The sequence below is a fragment of the Anastrepha obliqua genome, chromosome 2, assembly GCF_027943255.1.
Source record: "Anastrepha obliqua isolate idAnaObli1 chromosome 2, idAnaObli1_1.0, whole genome shotgun sequence".
NCBI classification, from domain to species: Eukaryota; Metazoa; Arthropoda; class Insecta; order Diptera; family Tephritidae; genus Anastrepha; species Anastrepha obliqua.
Window position 1 is genome coordinate 17014201 of NC_072893.1, and position 27006 is coordinate 17041206.

At 36.7% G+C, this 27006-nt stretch overlaps 1 protein-coding gene, 1 non-coding gene and 1 pseudogene across 4 annotated transcripts; 2 read left to right on the plus strand and 1 right to left on the minus strand.

Annotated features, from left to right (window-relative positions):
- Nucleotides 1-1162: 1162 nt before the first annotated feature.
- Nucleotides 1163-27006, minus strand: LOC129237501 (glutathione S-transferase theta-1). 3 transcript variants are annotated; one of them, XM_054872291.1, is made up of 5 exons: nucleotides 26702-27006; nucleotides 14401-14541; nucleotides 9164-9269; nucleotides 4251-4567; nucleotides 1163-1401 (listed from the first exon to the last, which is right to left on the minus strand). In XM_054872291.1, coding segments are annotated over exons 1-5 (711 nt in total). In that variant the 5' UTR covers nucleotides 26703-27006; the 3' UTR covers nucleotides 1163-1255. The 3 variants fall into 3 exon arrangements, with proteins under 3 accessions (XP_054728266.1, XP_054728269.1, XP_054728270.1); XM_054872295.1 differs by having other exon boundaries at nucleotides 1212-1401; nucleotides 4243-4567; XM_054872294.1 differs by lacking the exon at nucleotides 26702-27006 and having other exon boundaries at nucleotides 14401-14787.
- Nucleotides 17647-17831, plus strand: LOC129239869 (U2 spliceosomal RNA; annotated as a pseudogene).
- On the plus strand, nucleotides 18059-18253 carry LOC129239856 (U2 spliceosomal RNA). The gene has a single exon (XR_008581965.1). It is a non-coding gene; the product is annotated as a U2 spliceosomal RNA (small nuclear RNA).

A 27006-nucleotide genomic window follows, 5' to 3' on the forward strand; every position in this document is an offset into this window, starting at 1 on the left:
GCTCAAATGGGATGTCCTACCCCACCCGCCGTATAGTCCAGACCTTGCGCCATCCGATTACTATCTCTTCCGATCGATGCAACATGGCCTGGCTGACCAGCACTTCCGTAATTACGATGAAGTCAAAAAATGGATCGATTCGTGGATTGCGGCAAAACCGACCGAATTTTTCACAAAGGGAATCCGTGAATTGCCAGAAAGATGGGAAAAAGTAGTAGTAAGCGATGGACAATACTTTGAATATTAAATTTGTAACCATTTTACGTCAATAAAGTTTCAAATTTCGAAAAAAAACCGCACGAACTTATTCATAGTCCTAGGATTTTATTTTATTTAAAATCCTTTTAAAATTTTTCGTAATTAAATTTTTTTGATTCTTGTTTTTAATTTTTGCAATCAAATTTTTTTGTGTAAAAATTTGTTAAACTTTTTTAATTTTTTTATGTAATTATTTTATTTAAAATCTGTTTTAAATTATTTTTTTAATTTTTTTATGAATTAAACTTTTTAAATTCTTCTTTTTTTGGTGGGGGTATAATTATTTTTTAATAATTTTTTTTTTTAATTTTGTTATGTAATTATTTTATTTAAAACCCTTTTTAAATTCGTTTTTACACTTTTTTTTAATTTTTTTATGCAATTAAATTTTTTAAGTTCGTTTTTAATTTTTTTTCTAATAATTTTTTTAAACTCTTTAATTTTTTTGTGTAATTATTTTATTTAAACTATTTTTTAATTTCTTTTGTGTAAATATTTTATTTACAATCCTTTTTAAATTTTTCGTAATAACATTTTTTTAATTCTAGTTTTTAATTTTTGCAAATCAAATTTTTTGTGTAAAATTTTTTTAAACTTTTTTAATTTTTTTGTGTAGATAATTTTTTTAAACTGTGTTTTAATTTTTTGTGTAATTATTTTATTTCAAATCCTTCTTAAATTATTTAAAAAAAAATTTTTATGCAACTTAAGTTTTAAAATTTTTGTTTAGTTTTTTATGTAATTATTTTATTTCAAATCATTTTTAATTTTGTTTATGTAATTAAATTTTTTGAATTCTTTTTTAATTTTTTTGTGTAATTATTATTTTTAACTCTTTATTTTTTTCTCTAATTAAATTTTTTAGTTCCTTTTTTTAATTATTTTTATTATAATTTATTCTATTTCACTTTATTATTCACATCCCTTATTATTGACAAACATTTGTAAGTTTACACAAGTGACAAAATATCAAAAATCATAGGAAATTAAATATATTTCACAGCTTCGCATGTGGTGCAGTGCCGCTGATCTTATAGACAAGGTGGTGGGCATTATCGTAGTGTGGACTGCAGCCTGCGCGCACGCGTTTCAGCCATGCCTTGATTTTCGGGTATTTGATGCGCACGTCATAATCAGCCATGCCTGCAAGGGAAAAGTGTAAGATTTCAAATATTATTTTAGGTAAAGCCAAGAAATGAAATTATAAAGTATTTTTTGGAGTTCTCCGAGCGAAAGTGTATATACAAAAATGGTTGTAAATACGAGTGAATTTAGTTTTCGTGTTATGAGAAACGAATTATTTGTTAGTTTTTGAACTCGCTTTCGATTTACTCGAAAAATGAACTCCACAGCTGAGGGCTTCCAATTTAGCCAATAAAAAAAAACACATTTTTTACTAAAAACCACTTAAATTAGATAATAGAAAATGAGACACTTACAGAAGAAGTCTTCAAAACAGAAAGTTTTTACGCGACCATTCCAATTCTTTAGAAGAGTCTGATTTTGGTGATATGGTGATATGAACCTTACGGTTCTCAATTTACTTAAAACACATAGCTTGGGAATCTAAAACCTATAGTTCTCTCAAGAATGATAGAAGCTATATTGCGCCCAACATAGAGTGCGTGATGTCACACTAACCTAGTTGTGTAATGTTGCCAACCCTTTGCTCTTCGCAATAAATTGAGTGCCTCTTTAAACACAAATTGCGAAAATTTTTGATTTTGGTGTTTGTTTCTTTTTTTAAATTGAAGCTACCAAAATGGTAAGTAAAAATTATAATTAAAAAAAGTTTTAAAAGGCAACTCTGAGAACTTTTTTGGTGCTATTGAAAATTTGTTGATTTTTATAAAATTTGATGTTTTGGAAGTGCAAATCCTATTTTTTACTCCTTTTGAGATTATACAAGAATATTGGATCAACTCCTCTTAACATTTAAAACTTTTTTATAAATTAAAAAAAGAAGCCTTTGAATTTACTGAGTACTAATTAAGTCCATGGACGACGTTTTTGAAAAATGAGTATCTTATCTTGGTACATAATCTCAAATATAGCAAAAAAGTGTTTTCGGCCTTTTGTTGAAATTGTTGTTGTTGTTGAAATTCTCTTAACATAAGCCTTAACTACAAGGTTGGATTTTTGAAACTATGTTTTTTTGATACTCTGTCTTTTAAAAAACGCACACAGTACAGACAGCTGTAAATTCTTTAATAAATCAATAAAAATTTGGTATTTTCTTTTCATTAAATAAATGGGTGTTTTAGTGCTTTTTCATATCCAAAACTAGGCAAACTAAATTAAAATTAATACTCATCAACAGTTCTCCTGTGAATTCGTTTTTCAAAATATTCAAATTCTTTCGGAATTCATTTTAGAAAAAGGGCGAATGAAATGGTTAAAGTAAAACACAGTTCGCCAAATTTTGGATTCATAGTGAATTTGATTGAAATTCAATCGGAAGGGAAATGCAGAATTTGTCTTCATATAAAAATAGTTTTGGATGGTTCATAAGGGTGTCGTATTGTTGCTTCGTTACATGCCACTTTCGCTTTTTTTGTGAATCCACCGAAGGCCACGAAGAGCCAAGTAACGAATCGCTGTGTTGACAAGCTTGACAATTTGATCGGTCAGACGCGAAGTTTATGTTTAAAATATTAAAAATTGAAGTAATTATAGCCAAAAATTCGATGTTTGAAGAATATATTCCGGTGATTGAAACGAAGGTAATTCGCAAGTGATTCAGCTGGTGCGAAAGGGCATTACCAAGCTAACAGAAATAAGTGAAAAGCGGTTCACAGCAAAACACATTTGCCGAATTGCCTCCCGCATTTTATCCCCGCAACTAATACGGCTATGCAAAATGCCGATGCTTAATACCAGCAGCACTATCAGAATTTGGAAGGACCTCTTCGAGCCGTTTGATACCAAATGAGGTTTCAGACAGGGTGACTGGCTAAAGAGGCAAAGCGAATGGGTCTGGTGGTGAACGAGGACAAATCGACGTACCACCTGTCATCAAACAATCGGCGCACTCGCGTATCAGCACCCACGTCACTCTTGACAGTTCTGATTTCGAGGTTGTAAAAGACTTCGTTTATTTAGGAACCAGCATTAACGACAAGATTGTCAGCCTTGACATCCTACGTAGAATCTCTCTTGCCAACAAGTGCTACTTTGGACTAAGTAGGCAAATGAGTAGTAAAGTCCTCTCTCGACGAACGAAACTAACACTCTACAAGGCTCTCATCATGCCCGTTTTAACGTATGGCGCAGAAGCTTGGACGATGACAATATCTGATGAGGCCTCCCTTGGAGTGTTTGAGAGAAAGATTCTGCGGAAGATTTGTGGACCTTTGCACGTTGGTGACCGCGAGGCAGTGAAGCAATGGGCTGTATGAGCTTTACTGCGACATAGACACTCCGCAGCGAATAAAGATCCAGCGGCTGCGTAGGCTGGGTCATGTCGTCCGAATGGATACAAACGCTCTAGCTCTGAAAGTATTCGATGCGGTGCCTGCTGGTGGAAGGCCTCCTTTGCGTTGGAAAGATCAGGCGGAGAGGGACTTGGCTTCACTTGGTGTGCCCAACTGGCGCCGGTTACCCCGAGAAAGAAACGACTGGCGCACTTTGTTAAACTCGGCCAAAATCACGTAAGCGGCAATCGCGCTAATTAAGAAGAAAAAGAGTTCGTTTTATAGCAAAGAACATAATAATCTAAGTTTCAAAGTTTTACATTTTCTACAAGATTTATAAAAAATAGACAAAATTCCAAAAATTTTCATCAAATTTTGAAAACTGTTAATTTCTTACAGCCCATTAATTTTACTAAACATCGTGCAAGTTTGAAATCGTGCAAAATATTCCTTGATTTTTGATCATTTTGTTTTCTTAACGAAGTTTCGCATTTTCTCTGCATAAAATAATGTTCGTGTCTTTATAATAATTTCGGTGAATGTATATTCCAAGTACTTTTAAATTTTTTACCCACTCACGTGTCTGTTCGATTTCGCACGCCGCAAAAATATCCGCCACCGTCAGCCGTTGCCCGGTAAGAAAATCGGTTTTTGCGAGCCACACATTCTCTACGATATCTAAATTCGCCTCCATTTGACTTTTGACTTTCGCTACTTTCTCATCCACCGGACGTTCACCGGTTACCAATGGATCCAGCCAAATGGTGCGGAAGTAAAGTGAACAGGTAACACGGAGAGTGATGTGTTGCCATTCGAGAAATTCATCAACTCGTGCCTGCTCCACAAAGTATTTTGGGTAAAGATATTCGGGAATTTTACCCTTTGCGCTGAGGTACCTGTGGAGAATTTCTTAATGAATACTAATTTTTTTTTTACTTAATTATAAAGTAATATTTTGTAATAAAGAGTGTTCGACTTAAGGTAAAAGTAAAATTCAGTGTTGATGTGGAGGAAAGAGAAATTTAAAGCACAATTTTTCCTCTAAAAACTTCAAGGTTTCAAGTGAGCTTGGCGAAAATATGCAAGGGAAGCTTAAAAATTGATGAGAAATTGCAATTTGTGGGTCGACGTACGATCAGGCTGCCAGTGGAGAGGAGGTCTGGACATTTGAGTATGACCGCAATGACTGTAAATAAAGTTAGGATTTCGAGAAAAAGGCTGAGAAGCAGCCAACGAAAGAGTGCAAGTCGCAACTAATCGATTGTTTACGACAATTACAGCCTCATTCTTCTTCTTCTTAATTGGCGCGATAACCGCTTACGCGATTTTGGCCGAGCTTAATAAAGCGCGCCAGTCGTTTCTTTCTCGTGCTAACCGGCGCCAATTGGACACACCAAGTGAAGCCAAGTCCTTCTCCACCTGATCTTTCCAACGCAGAGGAGGCCTTCCTCTTCCTCTGCTACCACCAGCTGGTACCGCATCGAATACTTTCAAAGCCGGAGCGTTTGTATCCATTCGGACGACATGACCCAGCCAACGTAGCCGCTGGATCTTTATTCGCTGCGCTATGTCTATGTCGTCGTAAAGCTCATACAGCTCATCGTTCCATCGTCTGCGATATTCGCCGTTGCCAACGTGCAAAGGTCCAAAAATCTTACGCAGAATCTTTCTCTCGAACACTCCAAGCGTCGCTTCATCGGATGTTGTCATCGTCCAAGCTTCTGCGCCATACGTCAGGACGGGCATGATGAGAGTCTTGTAGAGTGTTAGTTTTGTCCGTCGAGAGAGGACTTTACTGCTCAGTTGCCTACTTAGTCCAAAGTAGCACTTGTTGGCAAGAGAGATTCTACGTTGGATTTCAAGGCTGACATTGTTATAGGTGTTAATGCTGGTTCCCAAATACACGAAGTCTTTTACAACCTCAAAATTATAACTGTCTACAGTGACGTGGGTGCCGATACGCGAGTGCGCCGACTGTTTGTTTGAAGACAGGAGGTACTTCGTTTTGTCCTCATTCACCACCAGACCCATTCGCTTTGCCTCTTTATCCAGTTTGGAGAAGGCAGAACTAACAGCGCGGTTGTTAAGGCCGATGATGTCAATATCATCGGCATACGCCAGTAATTGTACGCTCTTATAAAATATTGTGCCTGAGCGATTAAGTTCTGCGGCTCGTACGATGCTCTCCAACATCAGGTTAAAGAAGTCACACGACAGTGAGTCACCCTGTCTGAAACCTCGTTTGGTATCAAACGGCTCGGAGAGGTCCTTCCCAATTCTGACGGCGCTGCTGGTGTTGAGCAACGTCATCTTACATAGCCGTATTAGTTTTGCGGGGATACCAAATTCAGACATAGCGGCATACAGGTAACTCCTTTCTGTACTGTCGAATGCAGCTTTGAAGTCGACGAAAAGATGGTGTGTGTCGATTCTCCTTTCGTGGGTCTTTTCCAAGATTTGGCGTATTGTGAATATTTGGTCGATGGTAGACTTTCCAGGTCTGAAGCCACACTGATAAGGTCCAATCAGTTGGTTGACGGTGGGCTTCAGCCTTTCACACAATACGCTCGCTAGAACCTTATAGGCGATATTTAGAAGACTAATCCCGCGGTAATTGGCACAAATTGCAGGATCGCCCTTCTTATGGATTGGGCAGAGCACACTTAAATTCCAATCGGCAGGCATGCTTTCATCCGACCATATTTTGCATAGGAGCTGATGCATGCACCTTACCAGCTCCTCGCCGCCATGTTTGAATAGCTCAGCCGGGAGTCCGTCGGCGCCCGCGGCTTTGTTGTTCTTTAGGCGCGTTATCGCTATTCTCACCTCGTCATGATCGGGTAACGGAACTACAATTCCGTCGTCATCGATTGGGGTATCGGGATCTTCACATTCTCTATGACATGCGCAGCTGTCACTGTTTAACAGGTTCGAGAAGTGTTCCCTCCATAATTTAAGATTGCTCTGTACGTCAGTCACCAGATCGCCGTCTTTGTTCTTACAGGAAAAACGCCCCGGTCTTAAAACCTTCTGTAAGCCGCCGAACTTTCTGGTAGAATTTTCGGGCGTTGTTCCTATTGGCCAGCATCTCAAGCTCCTCGCACTCACGTATTTCGGCCTCTCGTTTCTTCTGTCGGATAATACGTCTCTCTTCCTTTTTCAGCTCTCTGTAGCGATCCCACATGGCTCGCGTTGCGCCCGATCGCAGCGTGGCTCTATAGGCGGCATCTTTTCTTTCTGCGGCAGCATGACACTCCTCGTCGTACCAATTGTTTTTTCGGGCTCGCCGGAATCCGATTTCTTCTTCGGCGGCGGTACGTAGGGAACGAGAAATGTTGCTCCATTGCTCGCGTATGCCGATTTGTTGGGCAGTCTCATTAATCGTGGATAAAAAATAAAAATAAATAATTGGGGCGTACACTTTAGTTAGGAGTTTGGCCGAGCTCCTCGACGTGTGTGTCTTGATGTTGTTCCAAAAATAGAGGGACCAAATGGTTTTTATGAGGAGCTTTTTCATGACAGAAATACACTCGGAGGTTTGCCATTGTCCGCCGAAGGGCGAGCGCTATTTGAAAAAAAAATTGTATTTGCTGTTTATCCACGGAGGTTCGAACCTACGCACTGGCGAATGGTAGCCACGCACCAATCTATTCGGCTACGGAAATCATGGACACGTTGTCGAATATAGTGACAGATTGAATAGTTTTAAGTTGGCGTCACGGAGCGTCACATTTCGTGGGGCCACATTTTCTATGTTTCATTCTTCGTTCTCGTTAATTGGATACTAGTTTTTTTGCGAGAAAAATTATCAAGTAACGAGTTTTGGCGCTCCTTTCCAAAAGATCTCTACTACACGGATCGAACTTAGTGCACATTTTAGAAAAATTCAATTTGGGCTGGTTGTTAATTTTTGAAATCAAACGAACTCATAGACAATGAGATACTCGGTCTCACGACAGTCGGTTCAACGTACTGGAATGACCAGGACTTATATCCGGCCAAGAACTGTCTTTTCAGCAGCATTCCCCTCATATGTATGGGGAATGTTTATGTTGCTACAACAACAACCACAACAACAACAATAATGAGATGTTGCTATAATAGCTTGTAACATCTGATGGACGGACGGATGGATTAGACTTAACATACAAAAGTGGCCGTGATTTTCATCCGATCTCAGTCAAATTTATGTTGGAAGCAGTGCGTGTACTAAGCAAGGGCGAGGCTTATCAAGTCGTTATCGATATACCAGTAGGCGTGGCCTCTTCCATTTTTGAAAGTCTTACTTGCGTCATATTTCATTTTTTAGGGTCCATCAATCGCATCAAATTTAAATAATTTTGCTTTATTTGGAACGTCATAGATAGCACGGTTTTTTTTCTTTGAAAACAACCATTAGATGGTAGGCGGACGTGTTTATGAACCGATTACACCCATCTTCAATATTAAATTACGTTGGATAAAGAGAAAAATGTGCACCAAGTTTCATTGATGTATACAAATTTTTGCTCGAGGTATCGTGAGCACCGACTCTTGGTGGACTCTTCAACATTCTGATCATTTTGGTACATATACAGTCTGTGTCAGAAGAAAGGAACCGGTTTTTTTCTTGTAACTTCAAATTATTTTTCGTTCTGCTATTTGCTGCGTAATAGTCCCACTCAAGTTAGTGTCGTTCGAAACTTTCCCGTAAACGCAACCAAACAAAAGTTTGCACTCAGTACACGAAGTGTTTCGAGGTGGTATTTTTATGCACGCATTCGAAAGAGCCGAAATTATCCTACGCCGCGGCTGCAAAAAAAAAAATCAGCGGAATGAATGATAGAAAAATGTTGATGACTTTTCTGAGCACGGCTTGAAGCGAAAGGCGACAAAAAAGCAGGACAAAGTGATCGTCCAAGGGACCCTTCTTTGTGGCTCGATCAGTTCTTGCTGAAAAGGGAATAGATGTGGGTAAGAACACCATCGAACGGCGACTGAAGGAGGCGAACATATCCTACCGTCCCACATCATCAAAACCACTGCTCTCAGAAAAACACATTGAGAAACAACAAAACAAGAAAATGGCGTCACAGTATTGGACTAGCCTTCCCAGTCCCCAGACGCCAATCCCATTGAAAATGTGTGGGGAACTATGAAAACACTCCTTGTTGGAAAGCCAGTCCACGATTTAAAGCAACTCGTGCGTCAAGTTCGCAAAATCTGGTTCTCTTTGTCCACGAGCTACTCAGAAAAGCTCGTTCAAAGCATGCCAGGCTATACTCGACAACGATGAAGACTACACGGCTTATTGAGTAATTACGACTCGCAATTTTATACATAATTTCATGTAAATTTTAAATATATATCTTTAATAATCGCGGTTCCTTTTTTCTGACACAGACTGTATATATGTCTATATTTACCCCTTGTCCTGCTACATACAACCGTTTTGTCAACAAACTTATAGTGCGCCCAGGTAAATGGAAAACATAGGACTATGATTGACTTACCTGAGCACTGCAATACTTTCGGCCAATTTGAAGCCATCATCGATAATACAGGGCACACGCTGGAAGCGATTAATATTTTGCTTGAACTCTTCCGTGTAATGTTCACCTAGAAAGATACACGGAGGGAAAATAAAAATGAAAATATAAGCACTTAAGTGAGTAAATACTTTCCAAATGACTTTGATAATTGTGAAAATGCGTGCGCTCAGAGGAATTAGCCTTGCGCAAAATATCTTAAGGGGTGATCCAGAAATTTCAAAACATCGATTTTTTGTTTTTTCGATATTTCAAAAGTATGGTATCTTAAGAATGTATTCACAAATTTTCATGCGGGAATTCCCAATATTATAGCTGTCCGCGCGCTCCTGTACCTCAAACTTTAAACTCATTTATCTCGAAACTACTTTTTTCGACCTGGGGGTAAAAAAAAAAAAAAAAAAAAAAAAAAAAAAAAAAAAAAAAAAAAAAAAAAAAAAAAAAACTATTCAACAACATATTTTATTATGTTGTTCACAACACCAATGGCTACCATATTATTATTTCAATTACTTCGTTTTTTTTTTTATTAAAAAACTGAAAAAACCCCGATTTTTAGAGTGCCAAATTCAAGACCGTGCCATTTTGTGAATTTTTTTATTTTTATGTTCTAATACGGGACATAGCCACAGTCATACTGATCAATAATTCTTTTGGTTTTTGTGATTCGGATAAATAGAAGAGCCAAAATGGACAACACCGTCCAGGCCCAATTTTTCGGGAGGGTCAATTTCAACGCCATTTTTAAAATTACTAAAATTAGACACATTTTATTTTTTGTTTAATTTTTATATGTAAAAGAAGTTATATAAAAACCCTAAAAAATTTAAATTTCATTTTTTTATTGTATTTGTTCCTGAAAATATCATAAATTTTCGAGCTCTAGACTACCGGGACCCCTTAAGGCTAAAATAAAATTCACGGTCGTGAAATTTCGCCAGCAACATGCACATTTCATTTGCCGCGAAATGTTACTGGAACATTGATTGTCAAATGAGAAGAAACGTCAAATGTATGAAATTCTGAACCGCAGAGGCGATTGGCAAATTTCGGTAAGAAAAGTGTTTTTAAATAAATTCATACACATATAAATTGACACCAAAATTTATAAAGAAGATTTATTTACACGTTTCCCTTAGGAAGGCGGAGTCTTCAAACTCAGGCACTTCACTCGCAAACGAACTGTCAGTTTTCGCTAAATTTTAAATAACCTGTGTATTTTAAATAGGTGTGAAAAAAATGTTGCTTCTTATTGTTTTTACGGCGAGAACTGAGTACTGTTTTTGTTTTTTTTTTGTCGGGAGAACTAGCAAGTACATACAACACTCAGACAACAGCAAGTCCATGTACTGCACTCGGGTTCCCTTTTTAGTTTTCTTTAAATATACCGGACCTCCGAAGAAATCTCAGTAGATTTTGTGAGCTAAGGAGCCAAGCTGGTCGCTCCTCCTCTCCACAGCCAGAGGGCTGTCAATGATATGGACGTCTTTGTTTCAACGTGTGACTTCCAGAGGTGTTTACTATCGAGGATTACTTTAAATATTTAATTTCTTTGGATAGCTGAATTGCGACTCCTTTTAGCTTAGGCAGAACGAGTCCATCAAGCATCCTCCTTATGGTTAAGAGGACAATGACAGTCTTGGTGGGGTTTGCCGATAGTCCATTAGCACATCACCAAGTGCTAATCATATCCAGAGTTTTCTGCATTTTCCTGCAGATGTTCGTAAGCGAAGGGCCTGTTACCAAACAGGCAACGTCGTCCGCATATGCTTGTGCGTAGACTCCAGCATCGTTTAAGGTGGTGAGTAGAGGATCGATCAGCATGCACCAGAGCAATGAAGACAGCACACCATCTTGGGGGCAGCTTTTTTTAACCTTTTTTTAACCTAACATCGAACGAATCCAATTCACTAGCACCCGGTCCACCCCATGTCTACTAGCAGATCTGCACATATTGTCAAAAGTGGCATTATCAAACTCCCCCCTATATCCAAAAAGATGCCTGCTGTCGATGGTAGGCTCTACCCTAGGAACAAGGTTTTGCAGTGCCGACTCGCAGTAGTTTTGAGTACTGCTTTGCCGTGAGATACACATGAAATTTCACGCATATTTCACTGATATGCAAACTTAGTACTATGTTTTAGGTTCAGACAGAAATGCTCCCCGGAAATATTGGTTTGAGCTGAATATTTTTATACAAATCATTTGATGGAATTCATAAAACATAATAAACATTATAATTTCAATGAAAAACCGCAAACTTGCTTTGGTGTATGGTATATGTAACCATGTATGAATGTATATATTTATGTATGTATGTATAATATGTATTTGTGCCCGATTATTATAAACAAAGAATACTCTTGCGAATAGCTTTTGATAAGCATTGATTAAAAACGCTGGAACGCTAACTGTAGAAAACAAAAAAATTGGACTCGATAAAAATGATAACCACTAAATAAACACTTTTTTGGTGTAAAAGAATAATTTTAATTACTCGAACCTTAAACATTTTTAAACGGTCAGTTACTTTTAGAGATATGAAAAGTATTTTAATTTTGAAATGTTTACCTTTGACCTTTGATGCCTCTTAAATTTTTTTATAGCATAAAGGCATTTACAATCGTCATCACGCAAAGCACTAGGTACTTGCATGGTTGCCTATGGTTGAATATTGTTACGAGTATACAAAAATTGGAAAGAAATGCGTATTGAGAGAAAATAAAAATAATATTGCGGAAACGTTTTATAAAGCTTAGCCGAGAATCCATGACGTTTGTCTCTTATTTAGATTTAGTTGTTGTTGTTGTAGCAGCATAAACATTTCTCATATACATATATACGGGGAATGTTGGTGACAGTCCTTGACCGGATATAAATCCGGGTCGTTTCGGTAGCTTAGAACCGACCGTCAAGGGAACGATTTAGATTTTGTCGTTTTAAATGGATCTGTAGATAAACAAATTAAAAAAAAAAAAAATACTTGTATATAAAGAGGAACCACAATCAATAGATGAATGAAAAAATTTTAATATATTGTGGGTTAGGGGTAGTCAGAGGCCCGAAAAAATGATGATTTTCAATACTTTTTTCCCTACTCAGTTGCTTAATTTTGGAAAAATAAAAACATAGCATTAATACACCATATTTCGACTTGACTTTAGCCCGTTTCCCCAGAAGCCCCTTGCGGTGATCATCACAAGACCTTGGAGATTTATTTAAAATCAATCGGACAAGAGAAATTAGTTTTATTAATAGATAATCTTGTGCCTGATCGAAGCTTTTTTTTCAAATTAACTATATAGGGGCTTCAGGAAATATTTTTCAGATTTTCGAGAAAAAACCGGCAATTAATTGCTTTAAAAAAATCTATTTCTGAAAAAAAATCCTACGATCCGGTACGAGTTTTTTATGTTTTTCCAAAGTAGTATACATTTTATTGAAATCTACCTAGCGGTTTTCGAGTTACACCGATCAACAGTTCAAAAAACACAGTTTTGAGAAAAACGCATTTAAAGTTCTGCGAACGCTCCGGAGCGCCCTTTGTTAATTGTTGAATAACTCGCAACGCATTTGTCGGATTCACTTCAAATTTTCACACAATATTTTAAAGATATTATACTTTAAAAATATGCAAAAAAGAATTCATTTGTTTTGAAAATTCTGACTATCCCTAACCCCTTATTTATGGCTTTACAAAACAGAAACAAGTGTTCCTCATTTTTAAGTAAAACATTTTCATCGACTGGCTTCATGATAGCGCATATTATTAATCCAATCTTCAAATGCCCTGTAAATAGCTTTTGACTCTATCTTAGGAAGACCTGGTGCAATAAGCGGGCATTCTAGATTTCTGCTCAAAATTGACCTTTCAAGAAACCCCACAAAATAAGTACCACTAGAAATTCAATACTTTGCAACGTTGTTTAGGTTTTGGACCATTAATTTGTTTCTGTGGAAGTATTTCACTAAGTCACAGTAAAGATTTCGACCCCAACAAGCAGTCAGAACCAAAATAAAATAATTCTAAATTTAGATTTAGATTTATCGGAGGTCACCTCTTCGATTTCATGGACTTTTATGCCCTCTACTCATCGCAGTACTTCATCCAGAAAAAAACATAAATAAAGGGTCTTTTAAAAGTAACGCCTAGCTGTCAGTAGTGAACAATTCCTAGACGCTTCCTTTTTTTTATGCCATCTTTGACATTTGTCAAGTAGACAGATGCACAATTTTACACGATAAAATAACGCGTTCAAATAATGAATCTTATTGTGAAAATGATCGATCTTTAGGAACGACATATTGAAAAATTCGTGATTTTTTTAATGGAAATAATCGTCCAAATGAGTCAACAATACGACCGGACATTATACAGACAATCATTAAACGACATTCATCGGGATACTTTTACCACTACGAGTCCTGCGTAACTTTGACCCTTTCTGGATATTTTAGTAGGTTGAACTCTTACTTTTCCAGAATCGACCCCGACATATCCAATATATGTCCAGCGTGTGAAGTCGCACCGCATGACCTAACCACCCATTTGCATGCCCCATCAAACCTACCCACGTAACACCCCTCTCCCTCTGGGCCCAACTAGTCAAAACAGCACGTTTTCTGTGTCTACCGTTAGATGATCGTGGTCTTAGTAAGGAAGAAGACTACCGGTGACTAAGGTTTTTATTAAAAATTTCGACAAACTGTTTTTGTTGGGGATAGAAAAAGGACTGGAAGGCCTAAAACTGGACGTTCTGTTGGAATATTGCTGCCACATATAGCGCAAAGTCTTGCTGAGCAACCTTCAACCAACATCGATTTCTCGACGTTCTCGACAATTATTCACTCATAAAAATCGACTGTTTGGATTTTACCTGAAGACGCCCACCATGAATTGCCCCATGGTGGGGCATATATTATATATTTTTTTTACATATAATTGTTAAGAGCTGTATTTTGAATAAAAATACTGAAACCTAAAGGAATCTAAATGTTTACATGTAAATTTTAAACGTCTCGGCGCGTCTTTTGAAAGACCCTTCATAAAATTCAATTCAAACTTAGTGAACTTTGGCCCTCCCTAATCGAAATTCCACTACGTCCTACGGGTGCATTTTAAATGTGCATACAAACATACATAATTACATATCAACATCTGAAAATGCAACAAACAAAAAAACAAATGCCAACTTACATACCTTTTCTCAGCGCCACTGGACATTCTTCGAATTGCATACCGCTCATCTTGAGGATAATATGCAGCGCACGCGATGGCTGCGACATCAAATCATAATAGAATTTTAGCGACATGTTTTCCCTTCGACGCCAACGAAATGACACTAGAACACCAACAACACACAAATATTAAGCGCAAAAACTAGGCAATGCAGTGCGTAGAGTGTGATTTTGAAAAGCAGGTGTCGACGAATTTGTTATCGCTGGAAATCTTTATATGTCCAAAGCACTCAATAATTAAATATCAATTGACGCATTCACTTAAATATATAATATTAAATTAATCACAAAAAAAGAGTTGTACACATCAATTTCAGCGAGGCTCTCTGTTTTTCTTTTCATAGAACTCTGCTCACTTCCTAACCTGTTGCCGATTCGCGTTCAACTACTGAATACTAGAAAATTTGAAATGTGCCAGTCATGAATGGAATGCTGCGTTGTTGCTCTCTTAATCTCTTTGCTGCTCATTTATTGGATAGAAAAGTTAAAATTCGCATGCTTGTTGTTTATTTGTTTACACATTTTAAGTGAGTAAAAGCGCACGCTCATTTGGCTCTCGGAACAAAGTTCGTTATACACATACGTACATATGTGCATACAGGCATGTGTATGTATGTATGTAGTTGCCCATAGGCTCGCTGGCTTAACAGGTGCTTCTTTTTTTATTATTAAATATTAAGTAGATTCTAGTTAATTTTACGCTTTTTATGCGATATTTTTTGCGACAATATCAATTTCTAACTGTTAATAACCTGAATTGATAAAAGAATTAAATATTTCTCATATCAACATGTAAACAAAACATCTATTGAAAGAGATCGAGAGATTTGAGAGCTAAACCACCTGCAAGCTCTTAAATTCACCTTACCGTGCGGAAAATTGGGCATACAAATAATTTTTTTTAAGAGGAATTGATTTAAATGCAAACATTTTACTTTGACATTGTTGTTATTTTAATAGTATAAAACATTCCACACAAATTGTTGGGGTATCATGCTGAAGTGCAATTCTTAACCGGATACACTTATGCTCACAGAATTAAGTCACTTTATACTCGCAATATTTTTCATGCTAAAGTTTTTTCATTAATTTTTTATTAAAATACAGTTCATTGTGTAACAAAAACTCTAATAAATCAAAGTTGCAAATTTTGTACAACATTCATAAAAATAAAACAAAATGTCAATAGGCCTGTTTATGTAAAAATTATCCAGTAATTTAATTTCTGAGAATTCTCCCTCAAAAAGAAAAATATCAAAAAAATTTGCAAGTTTTCCGAACAGCTAATTAAATTCTTGGTGTTAAAAATCACAAAACTAAAAACAAACAAAATTCATTTGAGCTACCTCGTATTAAATTAAAAAAAAAATATTGTTAGTGAAACGGAAAATAACGAGCTTCGCATCACATAATTTTTTTTGTCCACAATAATTTTTTTGTTCTTGAGGCAAAGACAAAGAAATATGGTTGGCGACAATTGTCCGGCCATTTGTAAATAACGCTGCGTCTGTCTGGTTGCCTGGAACTAATGATACACAGTGGCCGCAGCTTCAGACAAGCCAAAACACTGCCATTCGGATATCTCCTGATGTCCCCATTACAACACCTACACAAGGAGGCACAGATGCTCCTTGTGAAGGAGCACAACAAACTGCTCAGCAAGCAATTTCTGATAGGGTGCTACCGCAGGTCCTACCCATGCAGACACCTGCTTGAAACTGTACCGCCTACCAAGCACGTCAGAAAACACCTTTTCAATTGTGCCGACGAGATCCAGGACAAAATAAATCGACAATTACTTGACGGAGAGTGTTTATACAGACAATTAACGACATTCATCGGGAGACACTTACCACCTTCTTAAGCTCACGACCCCCGAATGCCGTTATCAGAGTATAACCACCGCCCACTGCAGATGAAGAGCCCCAGCGTCCTCGTGAGACCCGCATAACACTAGCACAATTACGTTCTGGATATTGCAGCAGGTTAAACTCATAGTTATCCTACTAAACATATGTCCAGCATGTGAAGGCACTCCGCACGACAGTTACCACCTTTTCACATGCCTCATCAAACCCACTCATCTAACACCCCTCTCCCTCTGGATCCAACCTGTCGAAACAGCAAGTTTCCTGGGCCTACCGTTAGATGAACTAGGCGAAGGTGACTGGAGATTTATATAACACTGACAGGGATAAGTATACTGCTACAACAACAACAAAAAACACCTTCAATGCTTTCGATTTGTATTTTGGAAACTCTAGCATCGGTGACTGGAGGTTGTGGTTCAGAAGTACATATGCACCTCTATATCATTGACCGACTCCTATTTCCTGTATGTCTTTAAATAAACTTAATAAATTTTATCTAAAATATATTTATGCCTATTTCTTTTTTAGACGAATTGTGTTAACACGATTTCTAAAATTTTATGAATTTTTCTTGAATCTAATAGAGCAAATAGAGTGAGATTTTTCGACGCAAGCACGCGTTTAAATTAGTCTCAGGAAAAGTCTCTGAGACTAGGTAAATTTTGCCCTCGCCGTTTTATAATTTATTTCTTACTGTTGATGGATTCACACCACTAGGGAAGGGATCTGTCAGCTGCTACACCAGCAAGAAATATTAATATCAGAACACGTTTTTCTTTTCTTGTCTTCACCCCGAACTTCTATTTCTAAACTTAGATTCGAAAGGAACCTGCAGAAGCATTTAAATACTTTAGATAACTTTATCTTCCTCTGTATAATTCAAAGATCATCTTGTGTTTGATAGAAACAAGGCGATCTCTGTTGAAAGCATTGGAACTAAAAATAGTTGAATTATGTAACGCGTTTTTCAATAGGTGCGCTTCAACTTTTTTCCGATAGGGAGGGCGAACGACGCAATATTTTTGAAGTGAAAACTTCTTTAGAATCGTTGGGAGTGATTTGAGGAAAAGTGAAACGAAAAAAGCGACCAACTTGGCTACGAAGCGTTATATTATATGTTGATATAAACGTAGCGACGAACTAAATAAAAATAACTTTTATTTTTTCTTGTGATTCGAACCAAGGATTTTGGATCGGAAGCTCACATTGCTAGTCGCTCGGCTATCGCGCCATGCTGTCTTCGCTGGCCTAAAAGTTATTTAGTTACGAAGCGTTATATTATATGTTGATATAAATAATTTTTGTGAGCGTGTAATTCTCAAAAGGTTTATTAGGTTTATTATTTAAAATGTATTGACTAGGTAGTGTGGTTATCAGCTTAACATCTGATAGATCCTCCATCGGAGGACAACAAATGTTAAACTGATTTTTGGAAATGGGTGGAGTGTTTTAGGGGCTTGCCTCCACCTCTGCCACGGGTTGGCCCGGTATTGCAGTACCGCCGGGATTTCGGCCTTGAATAAATACAAGAAGAAATATACTAATACATTTAGCCTTGGTGGGAAGAGCCATAAATTTTTATATGAATACATGTAAACGAAAATGAAATTTTTTTTTGAAATTTGCATTGTAGGACATTTCTGATTATTTATTGAAAACAGTGTTTTGGTTTAGATACTGAAAGTCAGTTTAAGTGAATCGGTATAAACATTTCGTACATTAATTTTTGTGAGAGTGTAATTCTCAAAAGGTTTATTAGAAAATGTATTGACTAGGTAGTGTGGTATCTGTTCTTATTAGCTTAGCATCTGATAGATTCTCCATCGGAGGACAACAAATGTTAAACTAATTTTTGGAAATAGGTGGAGTGTTTTAGGCGCTTGCCTCCACCTCTGCCACGGCTTGGCCCGGTATTGCAGTAACGCCGGGATTTCGGCCTTGAATAAATACAAGAAGAAATATACTAATACATTTAGCTTTGGTGGGAAGAGACATAAATTTTTATATGAATACAAGTAGACGAAAATGGAAGAAATTTGTAAGTCTGTTTCTTCGGTCCGTTTGGGTATTTTTTTTTGACAACATCAAAACCAAAGCATTTGTATCATATTTTATCTATCATAAGCCACTCGTATCATTTGTTGAAATTGAAAACATTGAGGATGAATAATGATAAAATGAAGAAAATAAAATATGAACTTTATAGCAATATTATAATGAACCTATAATTATCCCGCTCCTAATGCTGCTTTCGTCTTATCCTCTCTCAGTTTGTTTTACGGAAGGTTTCACTTCTATCGAGTCTAACCGTTAGACTGGTATTTTTTTATTTTTCGCTTGTCATTTGTAAACTTCATTAGTATACATTTCATCATGGAACGCTACACACTTGAGCAACGATTGCAAATCGTGCCAATTTTTTATGAAAATAATCGTTCTGTTGCTGCTACTTTAAGAGCATTACGGCCATTTTACGGTCCATTTAACAAGCCATCCCGTTCGACAATCGACCGTCTAGTGAAACATTTTGTATCTACGTTTTCGCTACATAATGTTCCGGTGCCAGTGAGAGCAAGAAGTGCACGAAGTGTTGAAAATATTGCTGCCGCCAGGGCTTCAGTTCAAGAAGACGCAAATGTGTCACTCACACGACGTTCTCAACAATTGGGCCTTTCTGTGTCGTCATTGTGGCGAATTTTGCGAAAAGATCTTGGCCTACATCCGTACAAGATCAAGTTGACACAAGAACTGAAGCCGTTTGACCATTTGAAGCGACGTCGATTCGTAAATTGTGCTGAAGATCAACTCGAAAATGATCCAGATTTTTTCCAAAAAATTATCTTCAGTGATGAAGCTCACTTTTGGATCAATGGCTTTGTCAACAAGCAAAATATGCGTTACTGGGCAGAAAGCAATCCACACGTGATTCATGAGGCACCGTTGCATCCCGAAAAAATCACTGTTTGGTGCGGTTTACATGCCGGTGGCGTAATTGGCCCATATTTTTTCGTTGACGAGAACGATCGCCACGCTACTGTGAATGGAAATCGATACCGCGACATGATAAACGATTATTTTTGGCCGCAATTGAATGGTATGGACTTAGACGACATGTGGTTTCAACAGGACGGGGCCACAAGCCACACAGCACACGCTACAATTGATTTGTTGGAGAGTAAGTTCGATGAGCGCATTATTTCCAGAAATGGACCGGTCGAATGGCCGCCGCGCTCGTGTGATTTGACGCCTCTAGACTATTTTCTTTGGGGTTATGTGGAGTCATTGGTCTACAGTAACAAGCCTGCGACGATTTGTGAGCTCAGAGCCAATATTGAACGCGAAATTGCTGGAATTTCGGCCGGTTTATGCAAAAGAGTGGTCGAAAATTGGGTTCAACGATTGGACTTCGTAAAACGTGCACGCGGTGGTCATGCAAAAGAAATCGAATTTCATACTTAAATGTATATGTTCAAACTCGATAATAAAAAAAAAAAAATAGTTAAAAAAGTTAAACCGTTTGTGTTTTATTCAAAAAAAAAAAGTTGAAGCGCTCTTACTGAAAAACGCTTTAGTAGTAATGAATTAAAATGTGTAAGCACAAAATAAATTCTTAAGAGAACTTTAAAAAGAATTTTTTAGGGTTGTTGTCACTAAATTCTCTTTTTGCATGAATTTTCTTTTTACACGATTTTTTGGGAACGTATCTATGGTGTAACAAGAGAATTACGTGTACTTACATCGTCCATTTAAACCCTTTGGGGACGAGTGTCGGCATATAGTCGCCCAAATTAGTTCGTAGCTGCGACGTCTGTCGTTCTGAGCGATAAGATACGCATAGGTATAGTAAAAGAGTCACGTTTTTATTCAAAGAAATTAAGGGCCATTAGCGATGAAGTCTTATCTTCCTTATAATGTAAACTTACGATATGAGACGACGGTAGAGTCAGAACGAACTTCAGTTCTTCGATTTAGTCTCTCAGCAGGGAGAGACTTCCTCTCTGCCAGAGGAACCAGCATGGACACTATAATTTATATTTTATCCTACGCACGATGGCTAAGCGATCTAGAGATGATACGTTAGATAGTGACAGTTCTGACGAATACAGGTATTACTTTGAATCTGATAAGACGGAAGATGACGGCATTACTTTGTCAAGTGGAAGTGAAATCCGTGCAATAAGAAATCCACTCAGCCATTTCAACATTAGCAGTGATAGCAGTTTGTTTATAATTATTTTTTGATTTTATGAAAAATTTTTATTGTGTTAAATAAAAAGCCTTAGTTTTTATAACGTTCAACGTATTTATTTTCTTTACTGCGTACTCCAATACCTCTCGTCCTCAGCGACGCTCACCCGTCGAGCGGCTCCTTCGCCAAAGGGTTAATCATCATTTTTATTTCAATTCAGAACTGCGGCTCAATGCGCAAATTTGAGTTCGTGTTTATTTTTACTTTGCGATTAGCTGTTTTTCTCGCTTGCAAATTCTTACAAGTAACAATTTTTCCAGTAAAAATTTGCAACTTCCCCTCAAAATGAAATGCCATTTCGCTCTCTCACTCTCTTTTTTGGAAAGATGAACATCAAAATTTGATAATTTGCCTATTTGCTTCATGAACAGACCTAATATTTCAACTTTTTAGGAGGAATCTTTAGAAAATTGTTGCCTATGCAGCTTTATAGCCTTAATATTTGGTATAATAAAGTGAAGTTTAAATTCGCTCAAAAATCGTTTTACTTTTTGAAACTTTTTTCGCATACGATTTTTCTTCACGAAAGTCTTTTTGTCTGGTTCAGTGTTGTCTAATTCACAGATGTAAAATATGATGGACGTACAACATTTGCAAAAGTTGTTAATCTGCCGACAAGGTGACTAATTTTGCGTCCCGAACGAATATTGAAAAACAAAAAAAAAAAATTAAGTGACTTAATTATGTGCGCACAAGTGTAAATCGGGATCCTTCTGGCAACGTAAAACCGACGAAAATCTATTATTAACTCCATTTAATTCGTGTCAATTTTAATTGACTCCAAAAATTCTAGTATTAACTCCAGTTAATTCGTAAAAAAGTTGTAAGAGAGAAGGGTGAAAGGGCGGTCTCACCTCAAGCGCGGCCCCTTCAATAATTTTATACCTATGTTGGTGCATTTTTCCGCGCTTCGCCTTCAATATAATCGAAAAACACCTGTGTGCATAGCTGAACACATGAGTGATTTGTAGAAATTTTGCGCACCTGAATTAACCCTAACTAAAAAAAGTAAGATGAAAGCCGTTGCAGCCAGAGTTTTTATACTTGGTTTGTAATTTAATAAACAAAAAAAAAAAAAAAAAATTTAGCCTACATTCGCATAAAAAGTGGTCGGATATTATAGTATATATGTACATATGTAGCCTCGATCTTAGCAATAATGCGCTGAGGAAAATTCATAAAACCAAAATTTACCTAAATCGATAAGTATATAATTTTTGAAACTCGAATTTTTTTTCAATATTCTAGTAAGTAACAAGTTTTTATATATTACAAAAATTTGGACATACTGAACTTTTTTTGAAGTGAAACTTCTTAGGCGTCGATGGACGAGTGAGAATGGAGTAAAATTTCAAGGCCATGCAACGTTTTGGGCATTTTCATTCCGCGAGAGAGAAAAAAGATGTAACGTAGAGGAAAAGGAGAGAGAGAGCTATACCTTATATATATCTTAGATACACTTTACGCTATTTTTCCTGAGTTTTCCCTTGTGGTTGCTAATTTCTAGTGAGAAATAACACTGCCTACTCTTTGGCGCTTGTTTGTTGGTGTAATCTTGTAGGAAATATATTTTTGGTGCCTACTCTTTGGCGTTATATTTCCTTGGTGCCTACTGTTTGGGGCGTTTTGGTACCAATTTTTTTGGCGTTTTTTTTCTGTGCCTACTTATTGGCGCTTATTTCCGTTTCCTGGCTAGTGCTTGGGTGTACTATAAAGTGCTATCCATTCCGGCGTCGCAAATGTTGTGAGCTTACTTAGATATATATTCTTTCTCTCTCTCTATTCTCTCTCGGGTCTCTCCCTCTTTCTTTGTCTGCCTTGAAAGTATCACTTCTGTTATGTGTACTACGCTACACGCACTTTTTTTTTTAGAATTTTTTAAACTCCAAAACACGTATGCATTTATAAATGTATGATTGATGTTTACATCCTTTTGTTGAGTGTTTGGCCAAGCTGCTCCTCCGATTTGTGGTGCCCGTTTTGATGTTTTTCCCCACCCCATTTGGTGTTTTATGCTCGAAGTCGCGAATCTGCGCACTACGGAACTCTGTGACGCACAAACTGACCGGAACGACCCGGACTTACATCCGGTCAAGGGCTGTCACTTTAGCAGAATTCCCTATATACATATGTATGGAGAATATTTATGCTACAACAACAACAATACACTAACTCCTTCGGCTACCTCGACCTTCTTAACAATTATGACGCTGAAATTCTCTGGCAATTGCAGTGAAAATCACTCGGAAGTGAATTACAGAACCTGCCCGATGCCCATTTTTCAGATTTTTTTAAAGGGTTTGAAATAAAGAAAATAATTTGGCTCGCGCTTCACAATATCTGCATATAAGAATAAACCGGCGAATAAGAGTTTCTAGAATTGAAACAAAATTGAAATATCGCTACTAAATACTTTTATTCAAATACGACTTCGTCCAACTCCGTTAATTTCGAGAACATCTTAATGAAACTTAGAAGTATTAAAAACATGCAAACTTATATGTCTGTAAAATTAAGATGAACGTGCAAGGTGTAAATGCAAAAAAACCTGAACTTTGGTCTTATTAAAAAGCTGCCTTAAATGACCAATTAACCGTTGCTCTCTTAATAACTGAGTGATTAACATGAAATTTTATAACGAGATATCTTCACATTTCATAAATTAACAGTGTTTACATATTTTTTGAAATAAAATGAATTTATTCACATTTCGCATTAAATGTCAGTTTAACTCAACTTTCTTTCTGTTCGCAATTCAATTATGAGAACTGCATTTGTGTACCAATGCATGCAATTTTTTTTATTTATACATATGTACATGTTCGCACACGTCTATTCATGAAGCAAATGATTTGTTACGATTGTTTGTTGTAATTTGTACAATAACAATTTGGCGTTCATGTATCCAAAATATTTGCAAAGTAGGGGAAAGTGAGAGAGCAAAAAAGCATGCATTTCATTTTGAGGGGAAGTTGCAAGTTTTTACGGGATAAATTATTGTACTTCTTACAAGTAAGAATTTTACAAGTGAGAAAAACAGCTGATCGCTAAGTACAAAAAAGAGCACGAATTATAATTTGCGAATTGAGCCAAAGTTCTAAATTTAAATACAAATGGTGGTTAAAACTGAAAATATAATTAAATATATTTTAAATAAAATTTATAAAGTTCATTTGAATTCATATGTATGTATATTAAATAGGAATCGGTGAATGATACGGAGGTAAGTGCTTCAGAACCACAGCCTGGGGTCACCGTTGCTGGAGTTTCCAAAATACAAATCGAAAGCATTGATGGTATTTTTGAGGCTTATGCTTGTGGGTATCTAAGTACAATTTTCTGTATCTGGTGGCCCGAAAATTGTATTTCAAACGAACAACTCTTTAAACGAAGCAGATTAAAAACCAATTGCCATTGAAATATGAGAACGCAAAAGGAGTCAGATTGGCCATACGTTGCGCAAGCCAGCGACCGACATATGTACAATGGCACTCGACTGGAACCCACAAGAATCTCACCGCAAAGGACGCCCTAAAGGATCGTGGCCAGGTAGCCTAAAAGAAGAATTTTTAGGAATTGACGAATCTCTCTCATGGACTAAAATTAAGACGGAAGGGAGAAGTAGATAACATTGGAAAACATTTGTTTCGGCACTAAGGCGACGCGATAGCAACTAATAATAATATAATAACTTCTTAGTTAATAACTAAGTTGACAATATATTTATACATGCATAGACGGAAGCAAGAAAAGAATATGAAGAAAGCTGTGATTTCCACAAGAATGCAATTGCTAATGGAATGTGCTGCATCCGACAGCGATGATGGAAGGGAATAAATTATTGCGGACAAAATAAAATCATGTGAGGCGAAGCTCGCTATTTTCGAGGCAGGTTAGGCTAGGTAGTACTGGCTGATTTATATTTATAAAAAGATCTCACTTAAGGGGCGAGAACGTGAAAAAAATCCATTTTTTTTGTTTTTCCAATAAACAGATAAAATATCTAGAAAACAATTTTTTTTTTTTTGTTTTTTTGTGGTGGGTAGCAGACCATAGCGACATATCTCCTGATGAATAATCGACCGAATTTTTTTTCCAGACGAACCTGAGCAGCCCAATCAGTTACGGCAGTGGCATGTGTTACGTGAGGGGAAGCAATTTTTTATTATTGTCATTGAAAAAAATTTTTTTTTTATGTTTTTGGTTTTTTTTTGTACATAAATAATTAATCTAATGAATAAAAACGATTTTCAATTAATACCGATTGTTTTTCTTCAATTTTCAACGCCTTCAATTTTCACGTCTCTAGACCAGAAAGGTGCCTTAAAGTCCTACGGTCGACTGTGTTGCCAGTGCTATGTAACTGGAGTCGAAGATATCACGGTTTTTTATTTTATACGAGGTAGCTTATTGAACAAAATTTTAATTTTTGTGGTTTTTCACGCCAACAATTTAATCTGCTGTTCGCAAAACTTGCAAATTGTTACTGGTTTGCGTTCATCTACTTTTTTGATATTTTTCTCTTCGAGAGCGAATCCTCGGAAATTAAGCGACTGGCTAAGTTTTGCATGAACAGACCTTACATATGTAGAATGAGTCAATTCCACTGACATTTACTGAAATGCATTGATTTTAAAGACATTACTTGGATGCTATACCACATATGTTTTTGACTTTTGTTTTTTTGAATCCGATAACATATCAAAATAAAGGGTTTTCCAATAACAGGTGTTATTTTGAATAGCCCGCGATTTTGGTAGATGTCACTTTTGAAGCTGTAATTTTTTGATTTTTGACATGTAGAAACTACGCCATTAATAAAAATGGAACGATAAACGCTTAAACAACGCATTGAAATTATTAAAATTCACTATAAAAATGATGAATATTTGGCAGAGACGGTTCGTAAAACACGAACATTTTTGGGTCATCGTGAAGCAACTTGTCGGACCGCAATACAGAAATTGCTGATTGGGTCGTTGAAATGCATGAAAATGATCCGGAATTCCAACGAAAAATCATCTTGAGTGATGAGGATCATTTCCACCTCGGTGGCTTCGTCAACAAGCAAAATTGTCAGATCTGGGGCTCAGAAAATCTAAGAGTTATTGTTGAAATACTTCTGTATCCTCAACGTGTGACTGTTTGGTGCGGTGTGTGGTCCGGCAGAGTTATTGGACCTTCCTTTTTCGAAAATGAAGCTGGAGCAACAGTTATGGTGAATGGATTGCGCTATCGAGAGATGATCGGCAATTTTTTTTTTTTGCCGCAATTGGATGGTATTGATCTGGGCAACGTTTATTTTCAACAAGGCGGCGCTACGTGCCACACAAGCAACGAAACCATTGATCTTTTACGGGGAAAGTTTCCGGGCCGTGTTATCTCTCGAAGAGGTGATCACAATTGGCCACCGAGATCTTGTGATTTAACACCTTGTGCCTTTTTTCTTTGGGGCCACGTAAAAGAAAAGGTCCACGTTAACAGTCCAGGGTCGATTCAAGACCTCAAAGATGGGATTCGTGACATAGGGGCAGCCACCTGCAATTCAGCTATGGGAAATTTCATGAAAAGGATATTGTTCTGTAAGCGTGGTCGTGGTGGTCATTTGCCTGATGTTATTTTCTTTATAATGAAATAAACATCCGGTCATTTATATTAAAATATAGCATTTTTCTTTGAGTATCAAAATAACACCTCTTATTGGAAAACCCTTTAGATATTACTGGGATGCAATACTAATTTTTTTTTTTTTTTTTAATTCGATAACAAATCCAAAAATATTAAACAGTAACTAAAAAAAAAGTATGTAATTATTAATGGCATCAGTTGGCAGTTAAACTCCTTTCATAAAAATTTAATGCATACAAATTCATACTATTTTGTGTTCACTATTATTTACATGAACTGAAGTCAAGCGTAAATAAGTTCCATAGGCGCCACAACATTTTTTGAATAAAAAAAATTAAATAAAAGTAATTTTATGCTCTACACTTTATGCTCTTTTTTACTCTTTAATATATGGCTTTTGACCTTTCGAGAAATTGCTAATGAAGTTCCCGTTTCACACTTTCATCCGAAAATTCTACATTTCAGTAGTTTCACGAAATATTTGCAACATACTAAAATTTTCTGCAACATATTTACTGTTAAATATAAATTAGCTTTTGTCGTCCGTTTTTCCCCAAGTCGCTATTTTACGCGTAAAAAGAGTTTAATTTTATCAATATAGACCAACAGCTAAACAGAACTGATAAGCGTACAATGGCTTCTAAGATATCTTGCATACTGGAGCATTATTATTAGCGCAGCAATAATTGAGCAGGTCCAAAACAATTTCTTTTTTTAATAAAGATAAGCGAGAAGCTCTTTGCTTAAGAGCATATTTTTGAATAAGAGTGGCAAAGCCTCTTAAATTAGATTACATGAATGCAGACAAATGAGAGCGCACA

Coding starts and splice junctions, on each gene's coding strand:
- LOC129237501 (XM_054872291.1), bottom strand. Junction 9,270..14,400: donor TCCAGTGGCGCTGAGAAAAG/GTATGTAAGTTG, acceptor GTATCTTTCTAG/GTGAACATTACACGGAAGAG. Junction 1,402..4,250: donor GTGCGAAATCGAACAGACAC/GTGAGTGGGTAA, acceptor TTTCCCTTGCAG/GCATGGCTGATTATGACGTG.